The 17,163-nt window shown below is 40.7% G+C and overlaps 2 protein-coding genes and 1 long non-coding RNA gene across 3 annotated transcripts in view; 1 reads left to right on the top strand and 2 right to left on the bottom strand.

Moving 5' to 3' along the window:
* LOC101845883 (serine/threonine-protein kinase Nek3) overlaps window positions 1-1,441 on the bottom strand; it is a 2,365-nt gene extending 924 nt beyond the window's left edge. Inside the window, exons 1-2 of the mRNA XM_013088528.2 lie at window positions 1,310-1,441; window positions 737-827 (exon numbers count right to left, since the gene is read on the bottom strand). Coding sequence (XP_012943982.2) covers window positions 737-827; window positions 1,310-1,428 — 210 coding nt within the window. The 5' untranslated portion in view covers window positions 1,429-1,441. The remainder of the gene's footprint in view (window positions 1-736; window positions 828-1,309) is intronic.
* A 220-nt stretch (window positions 1,442-1,661) lies between these two features.
* On the bottom strand, window positions 1,662-3,620 carry LOC118478625. Its single transcript, XR_004859184.1, has 3 exons — window positions 3,566-3,620; window positions 2,742-2,814; window positions 1,662-2,242 (listed from the first exon to the last, which is right to left on the bottom strand). It is a non-coding gene; the product is annotated as an uncharacterized LOC118478625 (long non-coding RNA).
* Window positions 3,621-5,281: 1,661 nt separating this feature from the next.
* LOC101846098 (conserved oligomeric Golgi complex subunit 3) overlaps window positions 5,282-17,163 on the top strand; it is a gene marked incomplete in the record, with an annotated part of 36,608 nt that continues 24,726 nt past the window's right edge. The window contains 10 exon segments of the mRNA XM_013088529.2: window positions 5,282-5,446; window positions 9,024-9,161; window positions 9,797-9,858; window positions 10,389-10,554; window positions 11,121-11,195; window positions 12,988-13,080; window positions 13,968-14,096; window positions 14,838-14,956; window positions 15,880-16,006; window positions 16,948-17,039. Coding sequence (XP_012943983.2) covers window positions 5,282-5,446; window positions 9,024-9,161; window positions 9,797-9,858; window positions 10,389-10,554; window positions 11,121-11,195; window positions 12,988-13,080; window positions 13,968-14,096; window positions 14,838-14,956; window positions 15,880-16,006; window positions 16,948-17,039 — 1,166 coding nt within the window.

The raw sequence follows: 17,163 nt of genomic DNA on the forward strand, positions 1-17,163 counted from the left end.
CCCCCCCCATGTCAAATGCATGTATAAAATAATGAAGTAATATCCTCAACGTCACATAATACACAATATTACACCAGCACACACAAGTTTTTCAAACATACTGCTGCTGCTGCTGGTCGCCACATACACTTGACCATCAGAGTACACTAAACAGCAGTAAATTAAACAAAAAGAAACCTGCAATACGTAATGTACAAGGTCTACAGCATCACATCAAATGGAAGGGGAACATCCGGCAGCGACAGAATCGTCAGTGACTCAACAAGACGATAAGATAGCAGCAAGAACATAACACATCTTAAAGAATCTCCAAACTGCTTCCATTCAGAACTTATTAAGCAAAGCCCTTGCTATTAACACCGTGGTCACCTGTCTTAATAATAATAAAATAGCATTCGTATAGCGCACAACCCCATTCTACAGCAAGCTCTATGTGTTTTACACTGTATTATTACCCCAGCAGACCATAGAATACTCAGAAACATTCTCAGCTTCCTTCGAAGCATACACAGAAAGCAGCCGACTAAGCCTTCAAACACAAACACACTGACAAGATCTTTCACTGTCTACAGCTGGATACCCATTCCCACCTGGGTGAAGTGAAGAAAATTCGTGCAAAGTGCCTATCCCAAGGACACAACGTTCAGTCCCCGACGGGATTAGAACCCATGGCCTTATGGTTGCGAGTCTGAGAACCTAACCACTAGGCCACCGACGCCACATCTTACTGTCTTACCGACTGAAGCACCTCATCAGCAGAGAGTCTGTGGTTCGGATCCGACACAAGCAGGTTGTTCACGAGGAAAGACAACCCCTCACCACAGTGGCTGGTCCATGGAAGGAAATAGGACAGATGTTAGTCTAGCATGCACATAGGCCGAGTGAACACGCACATTGCAAAACATAAACATGGGGGGGGGGGGGGGGGGGGGGGGGGCAGTTGCATTATTTTCCTCTGTACTCCCTACATGGTTGAACTGAGTGTATTTCATCTAAAGAGTATACTATACTGTAAATTGCTGTAAGTACATTGCTATTATACTCTTGTTGCAGAGCATATTTATTTTGCAAAGCTCTAAATACTCTGGTGTTTTTGTTTCAATTGTTGTCGACATACCTGCAAATCAATCGTAACACTCGAAAACAAACGAGGCGAGTAATTATACTAAATATGAGTTAGGCCATTTGTTGACGTGCATGATGAAATTTTAAGTTTTCATTTTAGAGAACGATACAAAGCATTGACATACAAATAACATTTTTTTCTGTGTACAGCCTACATGAACAAAATACAATATTCAATATTCACCTGGGTATCGGCTCAAAATATCCTTGCTGTATCTGAGCAGCCAGGGCGGGCAAATTCTCTCCCCTGAACGGCAGCCTCAGACTACACAGCTGGTACATCACGCAGCCCGCTGCCCACATGTCGCTTTTGTGGTCGTAGCTGGGAAAACTGCGGTCAAGGTTACAACGCTTACAGTCCACAGAACTTTTCCTAAATAGAGAGGTACACTTTTTCCATCCATATCATCTTCAAAAATTTATTTCAGCTGAAGGAGGACAACTTAGACTGGTTGGGAGACCATGTTCTTTGGCTCAATGTTCCTCAATTCTGCCATAAGGAAAGGGAAAAAATAAAATTGGAGCCAAACCAAGAGTTTGTTAAAAAATGAGGATTTTATTTCATACAAGGTCATACTATGTGGATGCCACTATGAGTTACCAGTACGAAGTGGAAGTTGGAGTTGAGCTATAGTAGGCAGATGGTCGGTACGACCAATGCCCTGTCTGATCAGCAATAAACAAAAATAAATAAAAGTAATAGGAAGGAAAAAGTAGAAAGAGCATTGCCATAGACATGAAGTGAAGCGCACTTCATGTAAAATGGTGCTAAAATACCAGACACAACATAAAACCAATTGTCGAAAAACATAAAATCATTTGTCGAAAAGCATAAAAATCAATTGTGGAAAAGCATAAAATGAATTGTGGAAAAACAAAAAATCAATTGTCATAAAACATAAAATAATTTGTTGAAAAACATAAAATCAATTGTCGACAGTTCAAGGACAAAATGAAGGATACGGCTGCTGCCTGCAAATCTCTGGGCTCAAGTAATACGGTGTGCCGATGAATGTTAGCGCTACATCTGAGGTGTCTTGAAGGACTCTCGATATTCCAAAGTCACCTAGCTTCAGGACTTGTTTACCGCAAAGGAACAAATTTTGAGGCTTTATGTCTGCGGAGAAAGAATAACATTATATTTGTATATGACTGTGGCTAAAACATTAGAGTTATATTTCCACGTTGTAGTTTTTCCCCCCCCTAATTTACCTTCCCATTGATTGTCAAATGTGAACATGATAGCTGGTGAACTAAATATATATCGTGCAAAGACTTTGAGTGACAAATATATATACAATGTATGTATATGCATCTATTTTTCAATCAGCCTAATTGCCTCTCATTAGCACTTTCACTTAAATAAGCTTTTTCCCATTTAGTGCAATTCAGAGCAAGTTTGCAACATAAGCTCCTTTCTAGGTAAAACAAGACAGATGATTTTCATAGATGAACATAACAGGAGTGTTCTGAGAAAGAGCTGTGAACAATTCATTGGCTTCACCTCAAAGGAAATACAAACCTAGACTCCGCATCTTGAGAAGACATAGTAATGTCAATGAGGACATGGAAATAAAAAAAGAACAAATAATTTTAAAAAACTATAAATAGCCTACCTCTATGCAAAATTCCTCTTTCATGAATATACTGCAACCCTGACATCAGCTGAGCACACCACCTCAAAATTGTCTGACAAAAGAAATTCAACACAATTAGAAAATATTTCATTCAGTCTGTTAAAGTGCATCCATGATAAAAGAGGCCCAGATTTTTAAAAAAGTGAACTTCATTACAAGTTGTTATAAAATTCACAATAAACATCAGGCATGTTTTTAAACGAAAGACGGCGAATAACATATTTTTCAGATGTGTTTTGAGATCCTAGGTCCTCAGGGTACAAAATAGAGAGAGAGGATAAACTTCTCTCTATTAAACATACAAGAGGAACAAGGTTTGATCCCTGAGAACGGACTTGGAATTCTGTACCAAGTTATGACGTTTAGGACCAACCTGGGAACAACAACCCGCTACAATCAACTTTTTTTTCTGTAATCTAAATCATACAGCAAGTCAAACAGTGGAGGACAACAGGAACAATGACAGGCAGCATTGTTTTTCTACTGTGAGGGGCATGTTTACATTTCTTTGTTGACACCCAACTAAAGCATTGCAAGAAACAGCTCTATAGTAATCTACATTATGATTTATTAGGCTCCGAAATCAAATGGAAAGAATACAATATATAAAGATAAAAACCAACTGCCTCCTGAAGTATAATTATGACCATATATAAATGCTACAGCAGGGTAAGTTTTAAAAAAAGGAAGGAATAAAACATCATACTGCTGCAACGGAGCATATAGCCTATATAAATCTTTTCTGGCTAAACCCTAAATATCTCCAAACTTTCATTTCCCTACAATTGCTCATACATTTTTACCTCATTTGGAAAATATAATCCATATCGTTGGCATATTTGTCTATCAAGGTCACCTGGAAATTAGAAATAAATCAAAAAGATAAAAATTCATCAGCAAAGTAGTTTCCACATGCGCATAACCCACTTCGACAATGATATACCATTGAAATTGCTGATCAAGACAGCCCTCATTGTCAAGAGAAAAGTGGTTGTCATAGACAGGTGTGTCTTGGACTGTGCCATTGTTCATTTTACAAACAGAAAAAGCTTAAGGGGGAAGTGGAAAAAATACATTGACATTAGCAACAGTAACAACAAAACAGTAATAACACTCCCTGGCCTTGTTGGCTTGATCTGTCAGCGATTGTCCCCCAAAGTTCATTTCTAATTTTGTTTGTTTTAGTAAGCGTTTTACGGTACTTGCAACACAATAAGGCCATATAAGTGCTGAAGATTAGACTTGTTACAAGGGAGTAACAAACACAAAAAAGAAGGAGGGGAGATAAAGTATAAAGTCAAAGATGATAGATGCTTCAGTTTCATGTTTGACAGTAAAGAAGAAGCAAACCACACCAGAGCATCTGCCAACCATCCACTTTTTGATGAAAAAAACCATGTTAATTGATAAATAATTCCTAAAAACTACAAGACAGATATCGTCACAGATTCGATCTAGATCTACCTCCACTAGCAAAGTCCATCACAATCGAAAGTGTCGTTGACGTCCTGTCAACAAAAGCTTCGATGTACCCAATGATATTCTCGTGTTTACACCGGGCCAAGACTGCCACTTCCGTCAGCGCTTGCTCGACTTCTTTTTCAGTTAACGTCTGGAGGTGAACTTCTTTCAAAACCCTCCGTGGGGATCGTTGTTCAATGTTCTCAACCAACCATGCACAGCCATAACTCCCAGAGCCCAAACGGTGAAGTTTATCGTACCGCCGCGCCATGTTTACTTTTTCATTTTCCTTACCAAACAGGAAATCCAATAGTAGGCAGTAGCAGCAGTAGAGAAATCTCACAAGTCAAACAACTCGTCTTTTCAATCAATACGTCGTACCTGGTCGTTACCTGGTCGTACTAAATTATTAATCCTTGATTAAAAAAAAATAAATGCAGTTAAGCTAACATGAAATATTATTTTAAAAACAGACGTTTCATTAAATTTTGTAAACTGCTATAGCAATATTACACGCTCAAAAATAAAATAATGGGTTGGGAAAAGTCCGAAATTTTCATGATGAACTGATGGGTGCGTAACCCCGAGGGAATGCCCCATCCCTTACCTCCAACCTCTAATAAATCCCCATAAAATCATGATAGAAAAAGCAAACAGAAAAAAGAACTCAAAGTCGAAGCACCAAGGCTCACTTCAATGGTTCCAAACGTTATTTATAACAGCGTATAAAAAAAAAAACTTGCAATAGTCCGAGCAATGGTGCTACAACTAGGCCTATGAAAATGAAATTGATAAGTTAGTATAATTGAGAATGCCGTTTGTGACAACAGCATGCACTATTACAAAATCAAAAAACAAATCTTCAAAGCTAAAAAGGGTTCAACCCCCCCCCCCTCCCAAATAAGATAAAAACAAAAATGCAGAGCCTTGGACTACAACTCATAAAAATATAATAATTAATTTGTTTCGCCTTAAGCAGCTTTTGAAGTCTAGTTCTAGTTTTGAACTGTTAACTCTTCAGTCTATTGCAATTTGGGTGTTTTGTTGTTTATAACAAAATGGCTGACACGTCGCAGTCGAGGGCCGTCGACCCAAGGGTTATTCGGGACAGACTTTCTCAGTGGGAGGCCCAAAGTGATCCTAAGGCCCCATTGTCATCAAAACAGAGAGATTTGATCCACGATTTGAGTACAGTTGTTTCGGAAAGGCAATTACCGAAAGACGTAAGTAAGGTTTTCTCTTCTTAGTGCAACGATGGATAACGGGAAGTGGTGTTTTTCAATATAAAACTAATACCGGTAGTGAGTTCGTTTGTTTTTATTGCAGTTGACGCTGGTTTTTGTTGTTGTTGCTATTGCATTTGTTACTGAGTTGACATGGTAACAACTTCTTTTAGCTTCTGTGCGTGTACTTAGTGCATATTGAACATTTCGATTTTCTTAGTTGGCTTTAGAACTTAGCCTTGAAGACTCAACAAGCTGGAGCGGTGATCTTGTGACTTGTTGTAGTTCCGTTCGTTAAAGTCCACGTACCATTTGTTTACATCCAGAGAAGAAATCCGGAAGTCTTGCTGATCAAATAGGCAACACAAAGAACAGGGATGCAACCAAACTGCAAAACATCATTTTATAGTAGTAAGATTCAGGGGGGCCACCTCTATTCTCACCCCGGGTGAGAATAAGCGGAGGCGGGTCTTTTGACTATTCTCACCCGGTGTGCGTTTGCCGTTATAGCCTAGATCTAGGCCAACCAATTTTGCGTTCACCCTGAACCACAGAATTCTACTTTGTGATAATAGAAAAATTGTAGAACGAAGTGGCTAGCCGTACTTAAGTACTGGCAGTCTAGCCGTACTTAGATCTAGGTTTGGCCCAATCGACTCAAGCCTGTTAAGTACACAGGTCTCATTAGACCTAGATCTAGTAATTATTCAGGTTCAAATACATGCAAGTCAGTAAGGCACCTTTTGGTTTTGTCTGAAATACAAATACTTTTGGCATTGCAAACTAAAAATTTCATTTACAATACAGCCATCAATATTAAGTACGGCTAGCCTGACAGTCTAGCCGTCCTTAAGTACGGCTAGCCTGGCTGTCTACCCGTACTTAAGTACGGCTAGACAAGAAGTCTAGCCGTACTTAAGTACGGCTAGACTGCCAGTCTAGCCGTACTTATCTTAGGCCCTATGAACATTAGAAAACAGGAGGTTTTAAAATACATACACTGTCATTAAGGCACCTGGTTTCGTCTCAAATACAAATGCTTTAGAAGGTACTGCACTCTAAAAATGTATATTTACCATTCAGTAGGCCTATTTTTTGTAAATGGTCAGTCTAGCCATCATATTAAGAATAAGTACGGCTAGACTGCGAGTCTAGCCGTACTTAAGCCGTACTTCTGTGCCGTGAACAAACGTTCCATTACTACTGTTAGCCTTAACCTAAAAGCGTACAATAACAATTTTGTCTGTGGGCAGTGGAGAGAGAGCGAAAGAGAGAAAGAGAGAGAGAGAGAGGAGTAGCACGAGAACTTCCGGGCAAAACAAAATGGCGACCCGCACAGTTCGGCTCGATTCGAAAAGTGAAATAGCTGTAGCATCTTTGTAGACCACCAAATTAATTTACTTAGTGTTTTAACATCATTTTAAAATTTTGTTTTGGTCAATTTGATCGTCCACACCGATATACAGTATTCAGAAAGAGACAGAGAGAGAGAAGAGGGGAGGAGGAAATATCTTGCAAGAACTTCCGGGCAAAACAAAATGGCGACCCGCGTAGTTCGGCTCGATTCGAAAAGTGAAATAGCCATAGCTTACTTTTGTGCTATAACATAATTTTTTCTTTGCTTTTATCCATTTGATCATCCACACCGATAGAAAGTATTCCGAAATTAGGAAAAACAGGTCTTGTTTCACACCGGGTGAGAATAGCCTACGGTGGCAAGTCTCACCTGGGATGAGAGGTCGATCGTATTTTTATTCTCACCCCGAGTGAGGATAGCCACTCCATTCAGGTGGGCATCCCCCCTGAACCCCTGAACCCTCCCCCCCCCCCCCCCTCACCTCAGTATTTTTATTAGGTCAACGGGGCAAGCCCCCCTGAAGCCCCCTTACTCTTGACTCTTGGGACTTTAACGAACGAAACTACAAAATCACAGCTGGTGCACCATTTGACTGATTTGATATTTGAGAGAGAGAGAGAGAGAGAGAGAGAGAGAGAGAGAGAGAGAGAGAGAGAGAGAGAGAGAGAGAGAGAGAGAGAGAGAGAAAGAATGAATAGAATGCCTAACAGGAAACAGATTAAAGAGAGTTAGGGAGAGATAAACAAATATATTTACAATAACATAGGAAGAGGGAGAGGGAAAGAGACAGATACTTTTGTTAGGTCTAGGACAAGGAGGCATGCATGCATGCATGCTCATCACTGAGACTGAGCGACAGACACGGGACATAGGCTACACACATTGAGAAGGAGGGAGGGAGGGGGAGAACCATTCAATCAAGAAGTTGGCTTTGGTTCTGTTCGGAAGGTTAAAGCAATAAATGGGGGTAGCAACATTTTCCTTTATTTTATTTTTATTATGAAAGAGAAGGCTTGATGATGAAGTTGGTCCTTACTGAATTGTGTTTATTATTTCAGCTTCTGTACATTTACTTAAGTTGCTTGAGTTTAAGCAGCTGACTTTGTTGCGATACTGTGGACCCAAATTTTTTGCATCTTTAACTTTAACCATTTCATTTATAAACGGCATGACAAGACTCATATAGAGCAGCTGCTGGGGCGACAGAGTTTCTGGGGGGGGTTTTTGTTTTTGTTTTTTTTGTAAGTGTTTTACGGCGCTCGCAATAGCTTATAAGGTCATATGAGTGCGTGGGACACATCTAACATTTTCAGTTTGTAGGAAGTTTTGAATTTTGCCCGGGTGGCGGCGAAGCCTACTCTTATCGATTTTGTACCACCAAGGGATCTTTCACGTGCACAACTTGCTTACGGGACCTCCGAGATTTTTCATCTTGGTCCAAGAAGGCTAGGTGTAGATCTTTCCTACCAGAAGATTAGGGGTGTGGCTGAAAGACAGCAGTAAGAAGGAGCCAAGGAGAAGCAGTGGAAAGGCTGCAGAAAGAGTCAGGAGCCAAGAGGAGGGGGCAAAGGAGGTGAGGAGTGGGGGCAGAAAGTGGAGACGAAAGCAGACAACAGAATATTGCAAGAGAGCAGGAAAGGAGATGAAAGGAGACAATTGTAGAGAAGAAAATAGTTCGGTCACTACCCGGATTCTAACCCGGGACCTTTGAATGAGAGGCCCACACCTTAACCTCTAGGCCACGAGAGCCCTGAGTTTCTGTTTGATGTGGAAAAAGTTATATTATCATGAATATACATATGAATGACTTTGGGCTTTGGATACAAAACCCTTTGTTAATTCTTCAAATAAAACTTGCTGCAAGTTCAACGAGGTCATCGGTACATTGATGAGACAAGTAAATCTATATTAGTAGCACATGGAATGCAAACTAAGTGACTTTCGGGTATATTGGCTTGGGTTTATTGTTATTTTGTCATTCTATGCTCCCATTTTGAGGTAGAAATAAAAGACACTACTTTATATAAATCATCTCTGACCAGATGACAAGGACATGTGGTTACTTGAGGGAGGCGTTGCGCTGCCAAGAGCGAAATGCTCGCAGCTAAAGGGATTTGAAAACAACAACATATAAATCATCTATGTGACATGTCTTTGATTATAAATGAATTTTTGAGTTAAGCGCTGCTTTTCTTTTTCCTTTTGATTCATTCACTGCAGCTACCAGAGGATGACTCCCCATCGCTGGCCTCGGTGCGTCTAAATCCTTTAGAAAAATCTGGGGAGGAAACATCGTTGTCCACTTTCATCACTGAAACCAAGCTGCCAGAAGGCAACAAAATTGAAAATGCTCAACAGGTTACGTTTTCTTTTGTTCTTTGTTTGTGTTTAGGACTTTTGGTTTGAGCTCAAATCTGGAAGAATGGATAGAGGAAATGTTTCCGTCGGAATTTATAGCAGTTTCATCAGACTTTATAACTCAACTTATCTGATTTTGTTTGAAATATCACAAGTGCTAAGGAATTATCTTATTTTTACATTGTGAGTCATAAATGAGCTTCTTCTGTTGAAATGTCTTTGTCGATGGTGAAACTGTTTGTCTCAATCAGCATCAACTGTTCTGATTTTACTTTATATAAAAGTCCTTGTGTTTAACCATAAGAAACCACATTCACTGAGATTTTTGTTGTGCTGTTTATTTTGAATGGCAATGGAAAGCATGCTCTAAGTAATTTCAATAATAAAGTAACAGATTTCATTTACAGGTTTCACGTGGGTGGTTGGTGGATGCTCTGGTGTAGTTTGTTCCTTCTTACCTATCTCACATCTATCGTCCTTTCTCTCCTCCTTTTTTTGTGTGTGTTGCTCTCTTGTAACACATCTATTCTTCGGCACTTATCCTTATTGTGGTGCAAGTGCTGTAAAACTTACTTAAACTAAAGGTTTTACACTTTATTTTTGTATCATAACTTTATTCCCTATCTCTTGTACAGTTCTTTTCCTGGTTTGCCGAGCTGGAGGAGTCTCTAGACCAGGACGATGGCGGTTTGTACAGGTCTGTGCCTCTTTCTGTACAGCTGTACCTCACACTTTGTCGGTCGTTCATTCTGTTGTTGTGCTTTTTTAAAGTGTTTTTCTGCTTTCAGTGTCAGAATGCCTGTCATAGTAGAGTTTGTGCCTTGGGATTGTTGTGTTCCGTCAGTTTGATTATTTTACAGTAAACATTAGACCTGTGCACAATTTCGTTGCTCCTGTGGGTGGTTGGCGGATGCTCTCGCGTGGTTTGCTCCTTCTTTCCTATCAAACATCTATCGTCCTGATCTCTCCTCCTTCTTTTTTGTGTATGTTACTCTCTGGTAAAACATCTATTCTTCGGCTATTATATGACCTTATTGTTTGCAAGTGCCGTAAAATCTTACTAAAACAAATGTCACAAAAATCTTACTAAAACAAATGTCACACAATTTCAATAGCACAAGAGTCGAAGCGTAACCACTTTCATCATCTTCCATTGCAGTGTTTTTTCATGACCACCATTATTATTCTTCTTCTTCAAACGACCACGTAATTCTCCCCTTCCTTCAGCCAGTACACAGAAGAGCTCGGAGCGTACAGAGAGCAATGCAACAATGTGCTGTCTGAGGTGCGGAGCGCGCTGGAGTATCTGCAACAGCTGCAAGTCCAGTACGTTCACGTGTCCACCAAGACGAACGCTTTGCACGAGGAGTGTGAGCATCTGCTGGCCGAACAGGTAAATGTTTGCTGCTGCTTTTCTGCTTTTGCTTGATGCAAATGGAAAGTTTTCTCTTCTGGGGGCTGAGGGGTGGGGATGGACCAACTTCATCATCAAACCTTCTCATGACCTTAGCAGTTGCGAGCGCCGTAAAACCTTATACTATACAAACCTTCTCTTTGATTATAGTAAAAGGGGAAAGTGTTGCTACCCATTAATTGCTTTCACCTTCCCAAAATAACATTGCAATCATAGTCGCCTTGTTTGGAATTTCTCTTTTAAAACTACCTTTAAACATGAACTGATGTTTTGAACATTTGTTTGAAACCTACTATGACACTGTAAATAGTAGCGAATTAGTATTTTTGCACAGAGCGTTTTTGTGCTGTTGATGATGTTTTCTTTGTTAAAAAGATGACATGTATGCTTTTCTTTGCTATTCCTCTCTTTCTGTTTGTGACATGTTCTTTCCCCCTCCCCCCGCCTTTTTTTGGGTTCTGTACCTCTCAATTAAACTGAAGCTCTGGTAATATTTGAATTAGGTTTTGTGCATTTTATTATTTTTTTCTTCCTTGCTTCTGCAGACTCACCTCATGGATCTGGCTGAGAGTATAAGCAACAAGCTGTCGTACTTCAACGAGCTTGACAGCATCTCAACGGTAAGACGAAGCTAGGGGTAGAAGTGTTTCAAATGATTTCGTGCCATGAAAATAACATGAAATATTTCGCTACCTTACCATTACAAAGTTCTATCTGCTCAGTACCTAGTTTTGCCTCAATATGTCAAGCTTTTTCAAATGCAGTTCTTGGAATATCTTGATAACGGCTCTGTAAAATTTTACACTTTTGATAGAGCAGATAGAACATTTGGTTTCTGACCTCGTGGTCTTATTAACTCAAAATGGCCAAAAATGTCAAATAGAACTTTGTAATTCTTAGGTTGCGATATTCCATTCGCAGGTATCCAACTTCCCTCACATATGTCTTTTTCTCTGTCAGAGTACACCCTCTGTCTCTATTTCTCTCTCTCTCTGTCTCTCTCTCTCTGTCTCTGTCTCTCTCTCTCTCTGTGTCTCTCTCTGTCTCTCTCTCTCTCTCTCTTTCTCTCTCTCTCTCTCTCTCTCTCTCTCCCTCCCTCCCTCCCTCTCTCTCTCTCTCCCTCCCTCCCTCCCTCTCTCTCTCTCTCTCTCTCTCTCTCTCTCTCTCTCTCTCTCTCTCTCTCTCTCTCTCTCTCTCTCTCTCTCTCTCTCTCTCTCTCTCTCTCTCTCTCTCCTCCCCCCCCCCTTCTTTTTTTTTCAAATACAGTCGAACCTGCCATGACAGCCACCTTTACAAGACGGCCACCTGTGCAAACGGCCACTTTCCATTTCCCCCTTGCGTTTTTCTATATAATTTAACTGTGTAAAATGGGCACCTGTCCAACGCGGCCGCGACCACCCTATTTTATCAACCCACGGCTAAATTTGCCTACCTAAGGCGGCCAGGCTTTGTCAAAAATTATGTATTTTCCCCTAACGCTGTGGACAAGCCGTCATAATTTATTCACCTGTCGTTGTCAGTCCCTCCAAAGGATGGAACAGTCATGTTGCTTAGGTCACTCCCAATGTTTACCCAAGTTGACCAATGGGTAACGATAAATTTTCAGCTGTTGGTAAGGGCAGCGTGTGATCCGTCATAACCTATAAGGCCCGCCCACAACTCAGTCGTAAACCCAATCCATAACAATGGAAGTCAACACAAACTCGCGACGGAAGTGTCGCTCGTTCGCCAAGTGATGGCGACCCATTTATTTGTTTTACTATACATGACACTTGGCCTTCCTCGTCTGAAACATTTAGTTTTGTTTTGACCTTTCCTAGAACCATAGTTTAAAAATAAAAATAAAACTAACAGCAAAAATTCCCACAAAAACCGTCCTATCCTTTCCCTCCTTTGAAAAGAAATAAAACAACAGCAAAAAACAACAGCAAGAACAAAAACACATTTTAATCAGCCCTAGGGCAGTCCTAAGCCTGCAACCACCTCCAGTTGGGACCTCAGAAGTAAATAGTTTGTTTTCCTCATTTTGATCAGTTTTGCCTAAGACGGCCACCTGTCTTATACGGACACTTTTCTCCTGGACAATGCGTGGCCGTCTTACTCAAGTTCCACTGTACATTAATCTCTTGTGAGCATTTCTTCCATTTTCAGCCTCATCTTTTCTGTATACAACTGGTATTTGCAAGTTAGGCTACCGGACTCGTAATTGTGAGATTTCAGGTTTGGGGTTCGAGTCTCAGCTCGGTCCGATGATATGACCTTGCGGTTTACACGAATTTCCCATTTGGCTCGGTCCTTTCAGAGATGGACGTTAAACTCGGAGGTCCCGCCTCTCAAATAACCTGACAGTGTTGATGAGGGCGTTAAACCTGTATCATTTCGGTATTTGCAAGAAATTTCTTTCCATTTCAGAAACTGAGCCGGCAGATGCTGTCTGTCACTGGTGAAACTTTCATCCCACTCCTGTCGCGGATGGATGAATGCATTTTATATTTGAAAAGCAACGTAAGTTTTCATCTGTTTAGAACAGTGTTACTATTATGCTAATTTCTTTTATTGTGAAGTTTGTCCTTTCACACAAACAAACAACTGAACATTGTAAATTTTATTCTCAGAGATGAAATAAGTTTACGCTTTGGTTCAGATACCTTTTATTTTTATTTTCCGTTATTTTGTAGCGTTATGTAATTGTGGATTTCATATTAAATGCTGGTCATCTCAAAGATTTGAAAAGAAAAAGAAATTTGTATTGCCTTGGGAGCACAGTATGTCTTTTGGCCCTAAAGAGACACCCTCTCTCTCCATAGTAGCATCTGTATTCTTCAGCGCATATATGACCTATTTGTGTTACAAGTGCTGTAAATTTCAAAAGAACTGACAAAGTGTTAGAATGTGAAGGAAATTCTCTGTCCCCCAGCTCGGTCTGATGTTGTGTCCTTGGGAAAGGCACTTTACACAAATTTCTTACTTAGCTCTTTCCTTTTGGAGATGGTCGTTAAACTCGGAGGTCCCGCCTCTTAACTCTTTGTCTCCGGCAAACTGCTCCCAGTGGCTCACGGTTGGAACAGTTGTGTTGGTGAGTCGCTGACAGCGGCTCGGGCACATTCCTTTACGACTTCGACATCAAATTTCTTTTTGGCAATTGCCGAAAGTAGGGCTCTTTTATCGGCATTTCATTCATTAGATGAAGAACTATCAAAATAGGTTTGCTTTTTTTGATTTAATGACCCGTTTAATGACGTTATGGTCATTTTTTAGATTTAGCACCAAAAAACGTCCCCGGCATATTGGGTTTACCCCCCTCGGGGATAATGAGTTCAATAAGCTAATAGTGTTGATAGTGACGTTAAACCTGTACCATTTCACCATTTCTGTCTGCCCCTGCTCCCCAGCCGCGGTACAAAGAGTGCGACATTTACCTGGCGCGGTTCCGCCAATGTCTGAGCAAAGCCCTGAATCTCATCAAAACCCATATCAACAACATCCTGCTCAACGCCACGCAGCAAGTCCAGCCCAAGAAGGTACGTCATGCTCTTCTCGCTTCCTCGTGGGGGGTTGGCGGGCGCTCTGTTGTGGTTTGCTTCTTTTCTATCAAAGATCTATCATCCTTATAATAATAATTATAATAATAATAATAGTAATAGTAATAAATAACATTTTTGTATAGTGCATACCCCTCTGCTCGACAGCAAGCTCTATGCACTTAACACTATCTTATTTCCCCAGCAGACCATAGAACACTCAGAAACATTCTCAGCTTCTCGAGAAGCATGTTCAAACACTAACACACTGACAAGACCTTTCGCTGTCTTATCTCTCCTTCTTATCTCTCCTCCTTATCTCTCCTCGTTTTCTTTGTATGTTACCCTCTAGTAACTCTTCTGATCTTCGGCACTTGAATGACCTTCTGTTTGTGTTGCAAGTGCTGTAAAACTCATACTGAAACTAAAACTTAACTCTTATGTCAAGGAAGGTTTTACGGTGCATTGATAGGATGCAGTAGCGTACTCATAATATTTGCCGAAAAGATGGAGAAGAATTGAAACAGTTTTTTCCCCCATAATTTATTTCTTCTGAAATGTGTCTGGAGACTTGCTAGTACAGTTTGTGCAATGTGTGGGGAGAAAGGTTTTCCTGATCAGCTGACAGATCAGTGTGCTTTGTTCGCATTTTGAAACAGTAAAACGAAAACATGTTTTTAACTTACTACTGTCGACTGGCCACGAGTTGTTTGTCTGACTGTCTCCACTCTGTGGTTCCAGGATGCTCCCAACATGGCCGACAACGCCTTCACTCTGTTCTACGGAAAATTCCGTGCCAACGCTCCCAAGGTCAAGGCCATGACGGAACAGCTGGAGATCAGGATGGACAAAGACAACGAGTAAGTGGCAGTTTGTTTGCCCTTTGTTACACTCCATGGGACAGACTTTCTGTTTTGTTTCACTCAAACGGATAGACTTTCTGTTTTGTTACCCTCCGTTTTCTCCTGTTCTCAGGGTCATTCGTGATAATTAAATTGTTCTCATGTTGTTATGTTGTTGGGGGGGGGAGGGAAGGAGACCTACTTCTTCACTGTCTGTCTGTCTGTCTGTCTGTCTGTCTGTCTGTCTGTCTGTCTGTCTGTCTGTCTGTCTGTCTTATTCCCAACTTTGAACAACAACTTTGGTGTTAACATTGTGTCTATTTTTCTGAAAAAGAAGTCTTTTACTTCATATTTAGGCTTATCTTGAATCGATAGAAAGGATATAAAAGTATGACGATATGCTCTCTCTACCCTGGAGCGCAAATCATTTAGGCTGGAAACCACTCATCTACCTCCACCTTTCGGGCTTAAAGTCGATACTTTTTCCTCATTCTTTAAAAAAAATCTTTATTTGTCGCGCTCTCTTTTTGTCCTACACCTCTGTTGATTTTTGACTGACACCCATACAATGTGAGTGGGTGTTTCTCTTAAAGTGATCTGTTTGTGTTTTGTAGTGCATTAGACAAATAAGCAAACAAGAATAACAAACAAAAATAACAAAAGTGGATGGTTGGTGGGTCCTCGGGTGTGGTTTGCTCCTTCTTTCCTATCAAATATTTAACGTCCTTATCTCCCTTCCTTCTTTTTTATGTTTGTTATTCTTTTGTAACACCTCTAATCTTTGGCACTTATATAACCTTATTGTGTTGCATGTGCCATAAAACTCTTACTAAAACTCACTCCTTTGTAACACCTCCAATCTTTGGCACTTATATGACCTTATTGTGTTGCAAGTGCCATAAAACTCAAACTAAAACATAAACCCAAAATGTTGTTCCCAGATACAGCCAGGCGCTGGGTGACTGCCACAGCTTCTACTTCAGCCAGCGTGAGGTCCTACTGGGTCCCAGCATCTCCACCACCATCACAGACATGGCCTCCAAGCACGTCCGCGACCACTGTGCCTTGGTGAGTTCACCTTTTGGTCACCTCTCCTCTCTTACATGCGATGGTGGTTTGTATTTTACACGAAAGGGTAGTGACACTGATGTATGTGGCGTAAGGATAGGCATGTCATGGTTGCATGCAGAAGACCTGAGTTGGATTTCTGTATGGGGTTATTTTTTTATTGAATATCTTGCAGGGATGCTGTTTTTCAGCTATTTCCGTTCCCCCCCCCCCCCCCCGTTATTTTGGGCATTGTCTGTTCTTAAATCTATTTTTCATTCATCAGATCCGTTTCTCCATTTACCAGGCAAAAATAATTGTGTGGGAAGCAGATTTTCCGTTTTGTTCCACAGGAAAAATATTTAAAAAAACTCTTAACTCTTATCTAGAAATGTCTCAGATGTGATGTATTCATCAGCTGTTATGTTTGTGTTCTATTGGGTGGTTGGAAGGTGCCACTGGTAGCTTCCACTTCTTTTCTTCTCCTCTGGTGTTTCTGTCCTACTTTTCCCCTCGCTACCTGTCCGTTATTGTGTCGATGTGCTTCTCTTTACTAAAACTCCAACCCGTGGGTGGTTGGCAGTTGCTCTGATGTTGTTTGCTCCTTCTTTCGTATCAAAAGTCTATCGTCTTTATCTCCCCTCTATTCTTCAGCACTATATGACCTTATTGTGTTGCAAGTGCCGTAAAATTCTTACTAAAAGAAAAAAGACATCTATCATCCTTTTCTCTCCTCTTTCTTTTTTGTGTTTGTTATTCCCTTGTAACACCTCTGATCTTCGGCATTTATGTGACCTCATTGTGTTGCAAGTGCCGTAAAACTCTTACCAGAAAAAACCCAAAACTCTCATATAATACATCTAATCTTCGGCACTTATATAACCTTATTTTGTTACAAGTGCCGTAGAACTCTTACTAAAACTAAACTAAAGTAAAAACGGTTGTGTGTGTATCCCCCACAGATGCGGAGCGGCTGTGCCTTCATGGTGCACGTGTGTGAGGACGAGTACCAGCTCTTCTTCAACTTTTTCTCCAAAGCCACGCCGCTTTTAGAGTAAGTGCACCGCTGTCAAATACTAGACTGTGGGTGGTTGGCGGGTGCTTTGGTATGGTTTGCTCCTTCTTTCCTATCAAACATCTGTCGCCCTGATCTCTCCTTCTTTATTGTGTTTGTTAAT

The sequence above is a fragment of the Aplysia californica genome, unplaced genomic scaffold (genome assembly GCF_000002075.1).
Source record: "Aplysia californica isolate F4 #8 unplaced genomic scaffold, AplCal3.0 scaffold00757, whole genome shotgun sequence".
Lineage (NCBI taxonomy): Eukaryota > Metazoa > Mollusca > Gastropoda > Aplysiida > Aplysiidae > Aplysia > Aplysia californica.